Here is a 16,521-nt window from a genome sequence, read left to right as displayed (position 1 = left end):
CTCTGTTCTATTTTTCCTGGTTTTAGATTTTCGTTTCGTTTTTCACTCTCAAAATTACAATTGTTCATAGCGAAACAACAATGTTCTGAGTCCATGTCAATGCTTAAATCACATTTGAATTTGTTTAGGTCTGGAAGAAAATGAATATGTATATATCTTTTGTATAATTCCCCTTAAATTGCGCATCTGGCCCTTTAATTGCGAATCAACCGAGTGAGGAATGTGCCATCTAATGTACTGGTCTAGGGACAGTTCTGTACTGCTGCTGCTCATTTCATGGAATGTTTTGGTAAAGTATTTCTGTCAACCCACAAGAGGGTGATCACATCAACTGGCTACACACTGTGATGGACAAATACACGCACCACACACACACAGAGGCAATATAGCTAGAAATGAATTTGCAGTTCGTTTTGTGTTTTTAAGCCAATAGTGGCCAGGGGTGGGATAATGTCAAAGTTGCATTTATTAGAATTTAGATTTTATTATGACAGTTTTTCGGTTGAACACGTGAAAATTGCACGTACTTTCAGAATTGTTTCACGAGCTACTCATAGGTGGGCTGCAAGCTACTGCTAGTTTACAATAGACCTGTTGGAGACCCCTGCCTTAGATGAATAGGGGAAACATAATTATATTTGTTGATATGCTGCAGTCAAATTTTGGCACCGGTAGACTAGCTACCTCAAATAAAATAAAATAAAATCGTATTTGTCACATACACATATGTTTATCCACCATTCAGTGAAGCAAGAGGTTGCTCTCGACCACACAGTAATTGGGAATATCTTCTACAATCTGCACTGCAGAGAGGCAGACCTCAGCAGTTGAAGATGGACATTTTCATGTTAAATCCTAAAGTGAGGTGAACTGTGCATTAAAGTGTGGTGACCATTCTGCCATAGTTTAAATGCACACATACTTTATACACACACGCACACACTTTATGCATACATGCACACACACGCTTTATGCACACACCCACACTGTATGCATACACAACCACTATCAAACATGTCATTTTTACAGTAAATTACAGGCAATATTTACCTTTTTTTTATACATACTTGCAAGAAGCTCGCTTAACTACAACATTTTTGTTAACGGTAAACAGAATCATTTTATTTGCTATGACTGTGGCATATTCTTGTTTACCTTAGGTTAATACACTGTCTGTAAGTTGTTCTAGATAAGAGCGTGAGCTTTAAATGACCAAAATGTAAATGTAAAACTGAACAGTTGCAAAGCAGTCTGCTGGGTATTATGCTAATGACCTCTGCCCCAGTGGTGCGTATTCATGGCTGCCAAGGAAGCCAGGCTTCCACAAAATTGTACACAAAATAAAAAATAAAACAAAATACAAAATAATGTATCTTTCGTTGCTCTGTGTTTCAGAAATGTCCTCCAATTTGCAAGAGGCTGAATGTATCTCACCGGAGAAAGCATCCGAGCGAGAGCAAAAGAAAAAGCACCCCTCTGTCTGTGTAGTCCAACTATCTGATGCTGTCTGGTCCAAAAGAGTATGACATTGTTGCTGCTCATAGTATAGTATTGCAAGGGAATCCAGCCAGCATTTGGCCTCCCTTGATAACATTTTTTTTAAAATAGCCAATCAGAGTTGAGCTAAATAAACTGAGCGAGCTCAGCTGTGAATGGTCTTAGCGCATTAAAAAAATCATGTCAATGGAAGAGAGTTTGGATTTGGCTTCACACCAATCACATCACCAGAATCCAGACGTCATTGACAGAAACATGTAATTGTTGCATCTAGTTGTGTTGTTGTTCTCTGTTGGTTAGCTAGCTAGCTAGATAAAAATGGTCCCTTTCCTTAATTAGTCATGGATGGAGATAGGTATTTCGACTGGTTTTACTTAATTCTCCCTACTGGCCAATGATTATAATTGCAATTCTGATCCAACCATAAATGTATACATTGTGCCCCTGGCTTGGAGGATGAACATTCAACATGTAGCTAGATGTAGTAAGCCTGGCACATTGTTGCCCATGAAAGGAAGATAGGCTAGTGAGCAAGCATTTTCGCCAGGTAGCCTAGGACAACAAAAACTGAAAGCGTGTACTGTATAACAGATTCATTAACCGTCCAGGCAACATGAAAGAGGAGGACGGCATTGCTGCCATGTCTCTACAAGTAGGGTGAGGTAACTTTTTTTCTACTTGCAAGCATGCACACACACACACACACACACACACACACACACACACACACACACACACACACACACACACACACACACACACACACACACACACACACACACACACACACACACACACACACACACACACACACACACACACACACACACACGGATATCAGTACCCTGGACAGCCACATCTTAAGTTGATTGGACTAAATCGTTTTGGTATCTTTTAGTTGTCGCTGTAGTAGAGTAAGCATAGGTGATTAGATGATGTTGAAGTTCAAATGTTGCTGGAATAGTGGAGCCAACTCCTGTTATCTTTGCAACTTGCAGTAACTCTCCATGGTTCGAAATCCATAGTTGTTTAGTAATCCGAAAATGTTGAAAACATTAACTTTCTTGACCATGCTGTAGGTCATGTTTTGTGACTGATGTCTGGTGAAGTCTAGTTTTGTGATGAAACAAAAGAGTGGCTGAATTTCTTCTGCTACTGTCTCTTCTTATTGTTTCAGCCTTAGGCCTATATACAGTTGAAGTTGGAAGTGTACATACACTAGGTTGGAGTCATTAAAACTACAGGCACGCCTCAAAATATGTTAATTAGCCAGGTATTCTTTCGCCACCTACAACATTTTTCCACAATGAACCATAATTGACACTATGCTGCTGTAAATATACAGCAAAACAGGTAATAGAGTTGTATAGCAGCGTAGTGGAATGCCATTGAGCCCCCATAATGCATTGCTCTTTACAGTACCGTAGCTAACTGGAAGTTTTGCTGTACATTTTCAGAAATTTTCTTACAGTGCACTGAAAAGTGCTTCGAGAACCATGAGCCCTGCCCAGCAGTAGGTTAGGGAAGTTGGAGGTAAGTTTTAAGGAGCCTTACCTAGCAGTAGCTTGGGAAAGTTGGAGGTCTCTATGTTGTGGTAGTAGATGATGGAGGTGATCCCAGCCATGAAGGCCAGGCCTGCAGGCATGTACAGGTGCAGGTGGAGGGACTGGGTGAACCTGGGAGAACATACACGTGCACACGCACACACACACACACACACACACACACACACACACACACACACACACACACACACACACACACACACACACACACACACACACACACACACACACACACACACACACACACACACACACACACACACACACATCCCAATCGGTGCGTTTAAAATCATTTGATTGTAGCTTTAATATGTCATACAACAATGCCATATAATAGCTACAATCAGGCATTGTGTGATAGTGAATGGTAGACAATAATAATCCTGTGTAGTAGACTGTAGGGGACTGTATGGTGACTGTACACACAAAACAAATGCTGAGTTCAGGCTAGGGTCTATTTGTACGAATGTTAATATAATGTTTGAGACTATAGCACAATTGATATGGTAGGAGAAAATCCCCCCAAAAGACAATCAGAATATTGTTTGTTTTGAGAGCCCATGCTCTTCCAATGGAACGTATGGGGTCATATCCAAATCCAGCTCCCAGATTGCATTTCTTATAGCTTCCACTAGATGTCAACAGTCTTTGTTCAAGGTTTCAGGCTTGTTTCCTACCAAATAATGAAGAATTTTGAGTTTTAGTACTGGGAGTCAGAGTTGGAAATCAGTCTGCGCGTGTACCTGCTAATTTTGCTTTCCTATTGAACATACTTCTTTCCTTATGAAATATTATAGTTTAATTACATCCTGAGGATTAAATAGAAATGTATTTTGATTTGTTTTAACAAAGTTTAGCGGTAGCTTTTTGGATTCCTTTCTCTGCATGTTGAATGAGTGGATTACTCAAATCGATGGCTCCAACTAAACTGACTTTTTAGGATATAAAGAAGGATTTGATATAACAAAACGACCATGCATGTTGTAGCTGGGACCCTTTGGATTGCAAATCAGAGGATTATTTTCATAAAGTAAGTGAATATTTAATCGCTATTTGTGATTTTATGAAGCCTGTGCTGTTTGAAAAATATTTTGATGTGGGGCACCGTCCTCAAACAATCGCATGGCATGTGTTTCCTGTAAAGCCTATTGTAAATCAGACAATGCAGTTAGATGAGCAAGACTTTAAGCTTTTAAAATATATAAGACACTTGTATGTACCTAAATATTTAATATCCATAATATTTATGATTATTTATTTGAATTGCACTCCCTCCAATTTCACTGGAAGTTGTCGACAGGTGTCCCACTGGTGGGACGCCTAGCCCTAAGAAGTTTTAAATTTGGGTAAAATATTGGACATAACACAGTCAGTTGGATAACAAACAACCCATTGTTTGACATTCTCTCAACCAGCTTCATGAGGAATGCTTTAACAACAGTCTTAAAGGAGTTCCCACTTACTCTGAGCAAATTTGGACTCATCAGACCGAAGGACAGATTTCCACGGGTCAAATATCTATTGCTCGTGTTTTTAGGACCAAGCAAGTCTCGTCTTATTATTATTGGTGTCCTTTAGTAGTGGTTTATTTGCAGTAATTCGACCATGAAGGCCTGATTCACACAGTCTCCTCTGAACAGTTGTCTGTTACTTGAAATTTGTGATGCATTTATTTGGGCTGCAATCTGAGGTGCAGTTAAATTAATTTATTCTCGGCAGCAGAGGTAACTGTGGGACTTCCTTTCCTGTGCCGGTCTTCATGAGAGCCAGATTCATCATAGCGCTTGATGCTTTTCATGACTGCACAAAGTTCTTGAAATTTTCCGCATTGACTGACCTTCATTTCTTAAAAGTAATGATGGACTGTCATTTCTCTTTTACTATATATATATATATATATATATATATATATATATTTTATAGATTTTATATATTTTATTTATTTTATTTATATAGATATATATTTATATGGCCCCATAGTCGTTTTGTGTATATGTAGGTACACTCCAAACATTTTTCGGTACCTTTTCCAAGATCTGTGCCTCGAGACGATCCTGTCTCGGAGCTCTACAGACAATTCCTTTGACCTCATGAATTGGTTTTTGCTCTGCCATGCACTGTCAACTGTGGAACCTAACATAGACAGACAGGTATGTGTCCAATCAATTGAATTTACCTCAAGTGAAATCCAATCGAGTTGTAGAAACATCTCAAGGATGATCAATGGAAACAGGATGCCCCAGAGCTACATTTCGAGTCTCATAGCAAAGGATCTGAATACTTCTGTAAATAAGGTATTTATGTTTTTTATAAATTAGCAAAATATTCTCAAAACCTTTTTTCGCTTTGTCTTTATGGGGTATTGTGTGTAGATTGATGAGGAAAATGTTTTATTTAATCAGTTTTAGAACAAGGCTGTAACATAACAAAATGTGGAAAAAGGGAAGGGGTCTGAATACTTCCCGAATACACTGTATATTTGAGAAACAGACTCCTCACAAGTCCTCAACTGGCAGCTTCATTACATAATACCAGCAAAACACCAGTGTCAACGTCAACAGTGAAGAGTAATGTAAGTAAATGTAAGAGGCGACTCCGGGATGCTGGCATTTTAGAGTTCCTTTGTCCAGTGTCTGTGTTCTTTTGCCCATTTGAATCTTTTCTTTCTATTGGACAGTCTGAGATATGGCTTTTTCTTTGCAACTCTGCAAAGAAAAAGAAGGCCAGCAATCCGGAGTCGCCTCTTCACTGTTGACATTAAGACTGGTGTTTTGTGGGTACTATTTAAAGAAACTGCCAGTTGAGGACTTGTGAGGCGTCTCTTTCTCAAACTAGACACACTAATGTACTTGTCCTCTTGCTCAGTTGTGCACTGGGGCCTCCCACTCCTCTTTCTATTCTGGTTAGAGCCAGTTCCGCGCTTTTCTGTGAAGGGAGTAGTACACTGCGTTGTACGAGATCTTCAGTTTCATGGCAATTTATCGCATGGAATAGACTTAATTTCTCAGAATAAGAATAGACTGACGAGTTTCAGAAGAAAGTACTTTGTTTCTGGCCATTTTGAGCCTGTATTCAAACCCACAAATGCTGATGTTCCAGATACTCAACTAGTCAAAAGAAGGCCAGTTTTATTGCTTCTTTAATCAGAACAACAGTTTTCAGCTGTGCTAACATAATTGCAAAAGGGTTTTAAAATGCTAAACTTGGATTAACTAACACAACATGCCATTGGAACACAGGAGTGATGGTTTCTGATAATAGGCCTCTGTACGCATATGTAGATATTCCATTAAAAATCTGCCGTTTCCAGCTACAATACCAATTTACAACATTAACAATGCTATAACGTATTTCTGATCAATTTGATGTAATTTTAATGGACAAAAAATGAGCTTTTCTTGCAAAAACAAGGCAGTGTCTAAGTGACCCCAAACATTTGAACGGTAGTGTATACATTTATACATATATATTTATTTGATTTATTTCACCTTTATTTAACCAGGTAGGCTAGTTGAGAACAAGTTCTCATTTGCAACTGCGACCTGGCCAAGATAAAGCATAGCAGTGTGAACAGACAACACAGACTTACACATGGAGTAAACAATTAACAAGTCAATAACACAGTAGAAAAAAAGGGGAGTCTATATACAATATGTGCAAAAGGCATGAGGAGGTAGGCAAATAATTACAATATTGCAGATTAGCACTGGAGTGATAAATGATCAGATGGTCATGTACAGGTAGAGATATTGGTGTGCAAAAGAGCAGAAAAGTAAATAAATAAAAACAGTATAAAAACAGTATGGGAATGAGGTAGGTGAAAATGGGTGGGCTATTTACCAATAGACTATGTACAGCTGCAGCGATCGGTTAGCTGCTCAGATAGCTGATGTTTGAAGTTGGTGAGGGAGATAAAAGTCTCCAACTTAAGTGATTTTTGCAGTTCGTTCCAGTCACAGGCAGCAGAGTACTGGAAGGAAAGGCGGCCAAATGAGGTGTTGGCTTTAGGGATGATCAGTGAGATACACCTGCTGGAGCGCGTGCTACGGATGGGTGTTGCCATCGTGACCAGTGAACTGAGATAAGGCGGAGCTTTACCTAGCATGGACTTGTAGATGACCTGGAGCCAGTGGGTCTGGCGACGAATATGTAGCGAGGGCCAGCCGACTAGAGCATACAAGTCGCAGTGGTGGGTGTTATAAGGTGCTTTAGTGACAAAACGGATGGCACTGTGATAGACTGCATCCAGTTTGCTGAGTAGAGTGTTGGAAGCAATTTTGTAGATGACATCGCCGAAGTCGAGGATCGGTAGGATAGTCAGTTTTACTAGGGTAAGCTTGGCGGCGTGAGTGAAGGAGGCTTTGTTGCGGAATAGAAAGCCGACTCTTGATTTGATTTTCGATTGGAGATGTTTGATATGAGTCTGGAAGGAGAGTTTGCAGTCTAGCCAGACACCTAGGTACTTATAGCTGTCCACATATTCAAGGTCGGAACAATCCAGGGTGGTGATGCTAGTCGGGCATGCGGGTGCAGGCAGCGATCGGTTGAAAAGCATGCATTTGGTTTTACTAGCGTTTAAGAGCAGTTGGAGGCCACGGAAGGAGTGTTGTATGGCATTGAAGCTCGTTTGGAGGTTAGATAGCACAGTGTCCAATGACGGGCCGAAAGTATATAGAATGGTGTCGTCTGCGTAGAGGTGGATCAGGGAATCGCCCGCAGCAAGAGCAACATCATTGATATATACAGAGAAAAGAGTCGGCCCGAGAATTGAAACCTGTGGCACCCCCATAGAGACTGCCAGAGGACCGGACAGCATGCCCTCCGATTTGACACACTGAACTCTGTCTGTAAAGTAATTGGTGAACCACGCAAGGCAGTCATCCGAAAAACCGAGGCTACTGAGTCTGCCGATAAGAATATGGTGATTGACAGAGTCGAAGGCCTTGGCAAGGTCGATGAAGACGGCTGCACAGTACTGTCTTTTATTGATGGCGGTTATGATATTGTTTAGTACCTTGAGTGTGGCTGAGGTGCACCCGTGACCGGCTCGGAAACCAGATTGCACAGCGGAGAAGGTACGGTGGGATTCGAGATGGTCAGTGACCTGTTTGTTGACTTGGCTTTCGAAGACCTTAGATAGGCAGGGCAGGATGGATATAGGTCTGTAACAGTTTGGGTCCAGGGTGTCTCCCCCTTTGAAGAGGGGGATGACTGCGGCAGCTTTCCAATCCTTGGGGATCTCAGACGATATGAAAGAGAAGTTGAACAGGCTGGTAATAGGGGTTGCGACAATGGCGGCGGATAGTTTCAGAAATAGAGGGTCCAGATTGTCAAGCCCAGCTGATTTGTACGGGTCCAGGTTTTGCAGCTCTTTCAGAACATCTGCTATCTGGATTTGGTTAAAGGAGAACCTGGAGAGGCTTGGGCGAGGAGCTGCGGGGGGGGGGCGGAGCTGTTGGCCGAGGTTGGTAGCCAGGCGGGAGGCATGGCCAGCCGTTGAGAAATGCTTATTGAAGTTTTCGATAATCATGGATTTATCAGTGGTGACCGTGTTACCTAGCCTCAGTGCAGTGGGCAGCTGGGAGGAGGTGCTCTTGGAGGTGTATTTGGAGGGCCAGTTGGTCAGGATGACGTGTATATACGTATACATATACACAAAACAAATATGGGCCATTATATTTATATACAGTTGAAGTCAGAAGTTTAAAACTTGTTTTTCAACCACCCCACAAATTTCTTGTTAACAAACTATAGTTTTGGCAAGTCAGATACGACATCTACTTTGTGCATGACACAAGTAATTTTTCCAACAATTGTTTACAGACAGATTATTTCACTTATAATTCACTGCATTTCAATTCTAGTGGGTCAGAAGTTACATACACTAAGTTGACTGTGCCTTTAAACAGCTTGGAAAATCCCAGAAAATTGTGTCTTGGCTTTAGAAGATTCTGTTTGTCTAATTGACATCATTTGAGTCAATTGGAGGTGTACCTGTGAATGTATTTCAAGGCCTACCTTCAAACTCGGTGCCTGTTTGCTTGACATCATGGGAAAATCTAAAGAAACAAAAATGTAACTGTTTGGCCATAATGACCATCATTATGTTTGGAGGAAAAAGGGGGAGACTTGCAAGATGAAGAACACCATCCCAACCGTGAAGCACGGTGGTGGCAGCATCATGTTGTGGTATGGGGGTGCTTTGCTGCAGGATGGACTGAGGTGCTTTGCTGTAGGATGGACTGGGGTGCTTTGCTGCAGGATGGACTGGTGCACTTCACAAAATAGATGGCATCGTGATGGAGGACAATTTTGTGGATATATTGAAGCAACATCTCAAGACAATTGTCACAAATTTAAAGCTTGGTCGCAAATGGGTCATCCAAATGGACAATGACCCCAAGCATACTTCCAAAGTCATGGCAAAATGGCTTAAGGACAACAAAGTCAAGGTATTGGAGTGGCCATCACAAAGCCCTGACCTCATTCCTATAGAAAATGTGTGGGCAGAATTTAAAAAGCGTGTGAGAGCAAGGAGGCCTACAAACTCAGTTACACCTACAAACTCAATTCACCCAACTTATTGTAAAAGGCTACCCAAATTTGACCCAAGTTAAACATTTTAAAGGCAATGGTACCAAATACTAATTGAGTGTATGTAAACTTCTGACCCACTGGGAATGTGATGAAAGAAATAAAAGCTGAAATAAATTATTCTCTCTACTACTATCTACTATTATTCTGACATTTCACATTCTTAAAATTAAGTGGTGATCCTAACTGACCTAAAACAGGGGATTTTTACTGGGATTAAATGACAGGAATTGTGAAAAACTCAGACTATATGCATTTGATTAAGGTATATATATAAACCACCGTCTTCAACTTTACATATATATATATATATATATACAGTGGGGCAAAAAAGTATTTTGTCAGCCACCAATTGTGCAAGTTCTCCCACTTAAAAAGATGAGAGAGGCCTGTCATTATCATCATAGGTACACTTCAAATATGACAGACAAAATGCGAGAAAAAAAATCCAGAAAATCACATTGTAGGATTTTTTTATGAATTTATTTGCAAATTATGGTGGAAAATAAGTATTTGTTCACCTACAAACAAGCAAGATTTCTGGCTATTCATCACTGTTAGTGGGTGTTTCTCCTTTGCCAAGATAATCCAACCCCGTGACAGGTGTCACATATCAAGAAGATGATTAAACAGCATGATCATTCCACAGGTCCACCTTTGCTGTAGACAATAAAAGGTCTCTCTAAAATGTGCAGTTTTATCACATAACACAATGACACAGATGTCACAACTAGCTATCGAGCTAAACAGCAACCCTGGTTGATTACTCCTGGCTAGCGTTTCCACCCACGTAGCTTGAAGCTAGCCCGGCCAGAGCTCCTAGCATACTCCTGGGCTTCTATACCCCGATCCACGACCGGTCTATCGATGTCACCGCATGAAGAGGAATAAACAGACTCACCCCATCGCAACGTCCTCCAAAGGCTAACTCACTAGCCCTCGCTATCTCCTTGCTTGCTAACTCGGCATGCTAACTGCTAGCTTGTTTAGCTTGTTTAGCCCAGAACACACCCAAGAACCTCCAGAAGCTAACCAGCTAGCTACAAGCTATTTAGCTACCAGCTAGCTAGCTACAAGCTATTTAGCTACCAGCTAGCTAGCTACAAGCTACTTAGTCATTGTTAGTTTTCTTAACCTGGATAATCACTCGCCAGCCCAGCCCCCCTGCCCCATCCACCGCTGCCCCTGGACTCTGATCACTTGGCTACATAGCTGATGCACGCTGGACTGTCCATTAATCACGGTACTCCATTCTGCTTGTTTGTTTTATCTGTCGGCCCCGTTGCGTAGTCAATGCCATTTTACCTGCTGTTGTTATGCTAGCTGATTAGCTGTTGTCTCACCCACTGTTTTAGCTAGCTTTCCCAATTCAACACCTGTGATTACTGTATGCCTCGCTGTATGTCTCTCTCAAATGTCAATATGCCTTGTATACTGTTGCTCAGGTTAGTTATCATTGTTTTAGTTCACTATGGAGCCCCTAGTCCCACTGCTCATACCCCTGATATCTCCTTTGTCCCTCCTCCAACATATGCGGTGACCTCACCCATTACAAACAGCATGTCCAGAGATAAAACCTCTCTCATCATCACCCAGTGCCTGGGCTTACCTCCGCCATACCCGCACCCCACCATACCCCTGTCTGTGCATTATGCCCTGAATATATTCTACCATGCCCAGAAACCTGCTCCTCTAATTCTCTGTCTGAGATAGCCTGCAAAGTAATGTCATACTTTCCAGGTCCAGGTCCACAGTTCGAACTATTAATTCTGAAAATTACTCTCTCCAGAAATAAGTCTCTCACTGTTGCCGCCTGCTACCGACCCCCCTCAGCTCCCAGCTGTGCCCTGGACACCATTTGTGAATTGATTGCCCCCCATCTAGCTTCAGAGTTTGTTCTGCTAGGTGACCTAAACTGGGATATGCTTAACACCCCGGCAGTCCTACAATCTAAGCTAGATGCCCTCAATCTCACACAAATCATCAAAGAACCCACCAGGTACAACCCTAACTCTGTAAGCAAGGGCACCCTCATAGACGTCATCCTGACCAACTGGCCCTCCAAATACACCTCCGCTGTCTTCAACCAGGATCTCAGCGACCACTGCCTCATTGCCTGTATCCGCTACAGTGCCGCAGTCAAACGACCACCCCTCATCACTGTCAAACGCTCCCTAAAACACTTCTGTGAGCAGGCCTTTCTAATCGACCTCATCCCATCAGTTGAGGATGCCTGGTCATTCTTTAAGAGTAACTTCCTCACCATTTTAGATAAGCATGCTCCGTTCAAAAAATGCAGAACTAAGAACAGATACAGCCCTTGGTTCACTCCAGACCTGACTGCCCTCGACCAGCACAAAAACATCCTGTGGCGGACTGCAATAGCATCGAACAGTCCCCGCGATATGCAACTGTTCAGGGAAGTCAGGAACCAATACACGCAGTCAGTCAGGAAAGCTAAGGCCAGCTTCTTCAGGCAGAAGTTTGCATCCTGTAGCTCCAACTCCAAAAAGTTCTGGGACACTGTGAAGTCCATGGAGAACAAGAGCACCTCCTCCCAGCTGCCCACTGCACTGAGGCTAGGGAACACGGTCACCACCGACAAATCCATGATTATCGAAAACTTCAACAAGCATTTCTCAACGGCTGGCCATGCCTTCCGCCTGGCTACTCCTACCTCGGCCAACAGCCCCGGCCCCCCCGCAGCTCCTTGCCCAAGCCTCTCCAGGTTCTCCTTTACCCAAATCCAGATAGCAGATGTTCTGAAAGAGCTGCTGTTCCAGTACTCTGCTGCCTGAGACTGGAACGAATTGCAAAAATCGCTGAAGTTGGAGACTTTTATCTCCCTCACCAACTTCAAACATCAGCTAGCTGAGCAGCTAACCGATCGCTGCAGCTGTACATAATCTATTGGTAAATAGCACACCCATTTTCACCTACCTCATCCCCACAGTTTTTATTTATTTACTTTTGTGCTCTTTTGCACACCAATATCTCTACCTGTACATGATCATCTGATCATTTATCACTCCAGTGTTAATCTGCAATATTGTAATTATTCGCCTACCTCCTCATGCCTTTTGCACACATTGTATATAGACTCCCCTTTCTCTGTGTTATTGACTTGTTAATTGTTTACTCCATGTGTAACTCTGTGTTGTCTGTTCACACTGCTATGCTTTATCTTGGCCAGGTCGCAGTTGCAAATGAGAACCTGTTCTCAACTAGCCTACCTGGTTAAATAAAGGTGAAATAAAAAAATAAAAATAAATGACACAGATGTTTTGAGGGAGCGTGCAATTGGTATGCTGACTGCAGAAACGTTCACCAGAGCTGTTGCTAGAAAATGTTATGTTAATTGCTTTACAATAAGCCGTCTCCAATGTTGTTTTAGAGAATTTGACAAGACGTCCAACCGGCCTCACTCAGTCCAAGAGGACTGAGGAGGTACTGGGAAGGTATTGAGGAGGTACTGGGGAGGTATTGAGGAGGTACTGGGGAGGTATTGAGGAGGTACTGGGGAGGTATTGAGGATGTACTGGGGAGGTATTGATGAGGTACTGGGGAGGTGCTGGGGAGGTATTGATGAGGTACTGGGGAGGTGCTGGGGAGGTATTGATGAGGTACTGGGGAGGTGCTGGGGAGGTATTGAGGAGGTACTGGGGAGGTGCTGGGGAGGTATTGAGGAGGTACTTGGGAGGTATTGAGGAGGTACTGGGGAGGTACTGGGGAGGTATTGAGGAGGTACTGGGGAGGTATTGAGGAGGTACTGGGGAGGTATTGAGGAGGTACTGGGGAGGTATTGAGGAGGTACTGGGGAGGTATTGATGAGGTACTGGGGAGGTGCTGGGGAGGTATTGATGAGGTACTGGGGAGGTATTGATGAGGTACTGGGGAGGTATTGAGGAGGTACTGGGGAGGTATTGAGGAGGTACTGGGGAGGTATTGAGGAGGTACTGGGAAGGTATTGAGGAGGTACTGGGGAGGTATTGAGGAGGTACTGGGGAGGTACTGGGGAGGTATTGGGGAGGTACTGGGGAGGTATTGAGGAGGTACTGGGGAGGTATTGAGGAGGTACTGGGGAGGTATTGAGGAGGTACTGGGGAGGTATTGAGGAGGTACTGGGGAGGTATTGAGGAGGTACTGGGGAGGTGCTGGGGAGGTATTGGGGAGGGGTACGTCAAACATGGCCATAGTTCCAGTAGAGCACTGGTTCTCATCCTGATCCTGGGGAGCTAAAGGGGTGTACATTTTTGTTTTTGCCCTAACACTACACAGCTGATTCAAATGATCAACTCATCAAAAGGCCTTGATGATTTGAATCAGGTGTGTAGTGCTAGGGCAAAAACAAAAATGTGCACCCCTTTGGGTTCCCCAGGACCAGGGTTGTCCGGACCTCTGGCAGTCTCTATGGGGGTGCCACAGGGTTCAATTCTTGGACCGACTCTCTTCTTTGTATACATCAATGATGTCGCTCTTGCTGCTGTGAGTCTCTGATCCACCTCTACGCAGACGACACCATTCTGTATACTTCTGGCCCTTCTTTGGACACTGTGTTAACAACCCTCCAGGCAAGCTTCAATGCCATACAACTCTCCTTCCGTGGCCCCCAATTGCTCTTAAATACAAGTAAAACTAAATGCATGCTCTTCAACCGATCGCTGCCTGCACCTGCCCGCCTGTCCAACATCACAACTCTGGACGGCTCTGACTTAGAATACGTAGACAACTACAAATACCTAGGTGTCTGGTTAGACTGTAAACTCTCCTTCCAGACCCACATCAAACATCTCCAATCCAAAGTTAAATCTAGAATTGGCTTCCTATTTCGCAACAAAGCATCCTTCACTCATGCTGCCAAACATACCCTTGTAAAATTGACCATCCTACCAATCCTCGACTTTGGCAATGTCATTTACAAAATAGCCTCCAATACCCTACTCAACAAATTGGATGCAGTCTATCACAGTGCCATCCGTTTTGTCACCAAAGCCCCATATACTACCCACCATTGCGACCTGTATGCTCTCGTTGGTTGGCCCTCGCTTCATACTCGTCGCCAAACCCACTGGCTCCATGTCATCTACAAGACCCTGCTAGGTAAAGTCCCCCCTTATCTCAGCTCGCTGGTCACCATAGCATCACCCACTTGTAGCACGCGCTCCTGCAGGTATATCTCTCTGGTCACCCCCAAAACCAATTCTTCCTTTGGCCGCCTCTCCTTAAAGTTCTCTGCTGCCAATGACTGGAACGAACTAAAAACATCTTTGAAACTGGAAACACTTATCTCCCTCACTAGCTTTAAGCACCAGCTGTCAGAGCAGCTCACAGATTACTGCACCTGTACATAGCCCACCTATAATTTAGCCCAAACAACTACCTCTTTCCCTACTGTATTTATTGTATTTTATTTTATTTATTTTGCTCCTTTGCACCCCATTATTTTTATTTCTACTTTTTACATTCTTCCACTGCAAATCTACCATTCCCGTGTTTTACTTGCTATATTGTATTTACTTTGCCACCATGGCCTTTTTTTTCCTTTACCTTCTCACCTCATTTGCTCACATCGTATATAGAGTTGTTTCTACTGTATTATTGACTGTATGTTTGTTTGTCTCCATGTGTAACTCTGTGTCGTTGTTTGTGTCGAACTGCTTTGCTTTATCTTAGCCAGGTCGCAATTGTAAATGAAAACTTGTTCTCAACTTGCCTACCTGGTTAAATAAAGGTGAAATAAAAATAAAATAAATACATAAAGGGTTGAGAACCACTGCAGTAATGGATTAGGGGGAAATGGACTCACCCATCAGAGACGATGCCCTCAGCAATCTCACAGACCAGGACAAAGAGGAGGATGAAGGTGAGGAGCCAGCGCAGGTTGTGACCAGGGAAGTGCAGCCAGGTGCTGTGGTGGATGTGCACCTTGGAGCTCTGGCTGCCCCAGCCTTACAGCACACAGCAAACACAACAACAACACAGGAAACAGGAAGTTAACCTTAGAGAACAGTGTGATGTATGTCTGATCTCAACAACAACAACACAGGAAACAGGAAGTTAACCTCAGAGAACAGTGTGACATACGTCTGATATCAACAATAACAACACAGTAAACATGAAGTTAACCTCGGAGAACAGTGTGACGTCTTTCTGATATCAACAATAACACAGGAAACAGGAAGTTAACCTCAGAGAACAGTGTGACACCTGTCTAACATAGCTTCCCTCCCTTCTTTATCTGATCTGATGACAGACAGCAGTGTTTAGTTTGAGCCGGATCCTGCTGGAACAGGGGAACCCCTCAATTTTGTAATGCTTCATTGCGAAACCCATTTGGCAAGTTTCAGTACCTCTCTTGGTATGAAAATGTATTTTCACCGTTTGCAATGTAAAAATTATAATAAAATCAGAGTTAATTCAAGTAATTCTCCTGCCCCCTAAAACACATCATGTGAAAACGTGCCTGATATTATAATAATTGATTCATGCTGGGCTTTCCCAGGTTTATGGTTTGCTCAAATCTGTAGCCTGTATAGACCAATGCGTGGCCATTGCTGTGTTGAGAGTGAAATGCGTGCCTGTATCTCTTACAGAACTCCCTTTCTATGATCCCTCTCCCTCTCTCTGCTCTGATAAACATGAGCCTGCAACTCTCATCTGTCCAGCATTGCACTTAAAGTCAAATCAAATGGTGTTTGTCACCGACTACAAGAGATGTAGACCTTAACGTGAAATGCTTACTTTACAAGCCCTTAACCAACAATGCAGAAAATATTTACTAAATAAACTATAGTAAAAAATGTAATTAAAAGTAACACAATAAAATGACAATAACAACAAGGGGGGTCAATGTAAATAGTCTGGG

The 16,521-nt window shown here is 42.8% G+C and overlaps 1 protein-coding gene across 4 annotated transcripts in view; it reads right to left on the bottom strand.

Annotated features, from left to right (window-relative positions):
* Window positions 1-16,521, bottom strand: part of LOC124037570 (ATP-binding cassette sub-family C member 8-like) — a 149,257-nt gene that overhangs the window by 110,224 nt on the left and 22,512 nt on the right. For all 4 annotated transcript variants that reach the window (XM_046352396.1, XM_046352395.1, XM_046352398.1 and 1 more), the window contains 2 exons: window positions 15,463-15,604; window positions 3,052-3,173 (listed from right to left, as the gene is read on the bottom strand). In XM_046352396.1, the coding sequence (XP_046208352.1) occupies window positions 3,052-3,173; window positions 15,463-15,604 (264 nt within the window). The remainder of the gene's footprint in view (window positions 1-3,051; window positions 3,174-15,462; window positions 15,605-16,521) is intronic.

Source organism: Oncorhynchus gorbuscha, linkage group LG06, assembly GCF_021184085.1.
Source record: "Oncorhynchus gorbuscha isolate QuinsamMale2020 ecotype Even-year linkage group LG06, OgorEven_v1.0, whole genome shotgun sequence".
NCBI lineage: Eukaryota > Metazoa > Chordata > Actinopteri > Salmoniformes > Salmonidae > Oncorhynchus > Oncorhynchus gorbuscha.
This window is presented reverse-complemented; position numbering and strand designations above follow the sequence as displayed.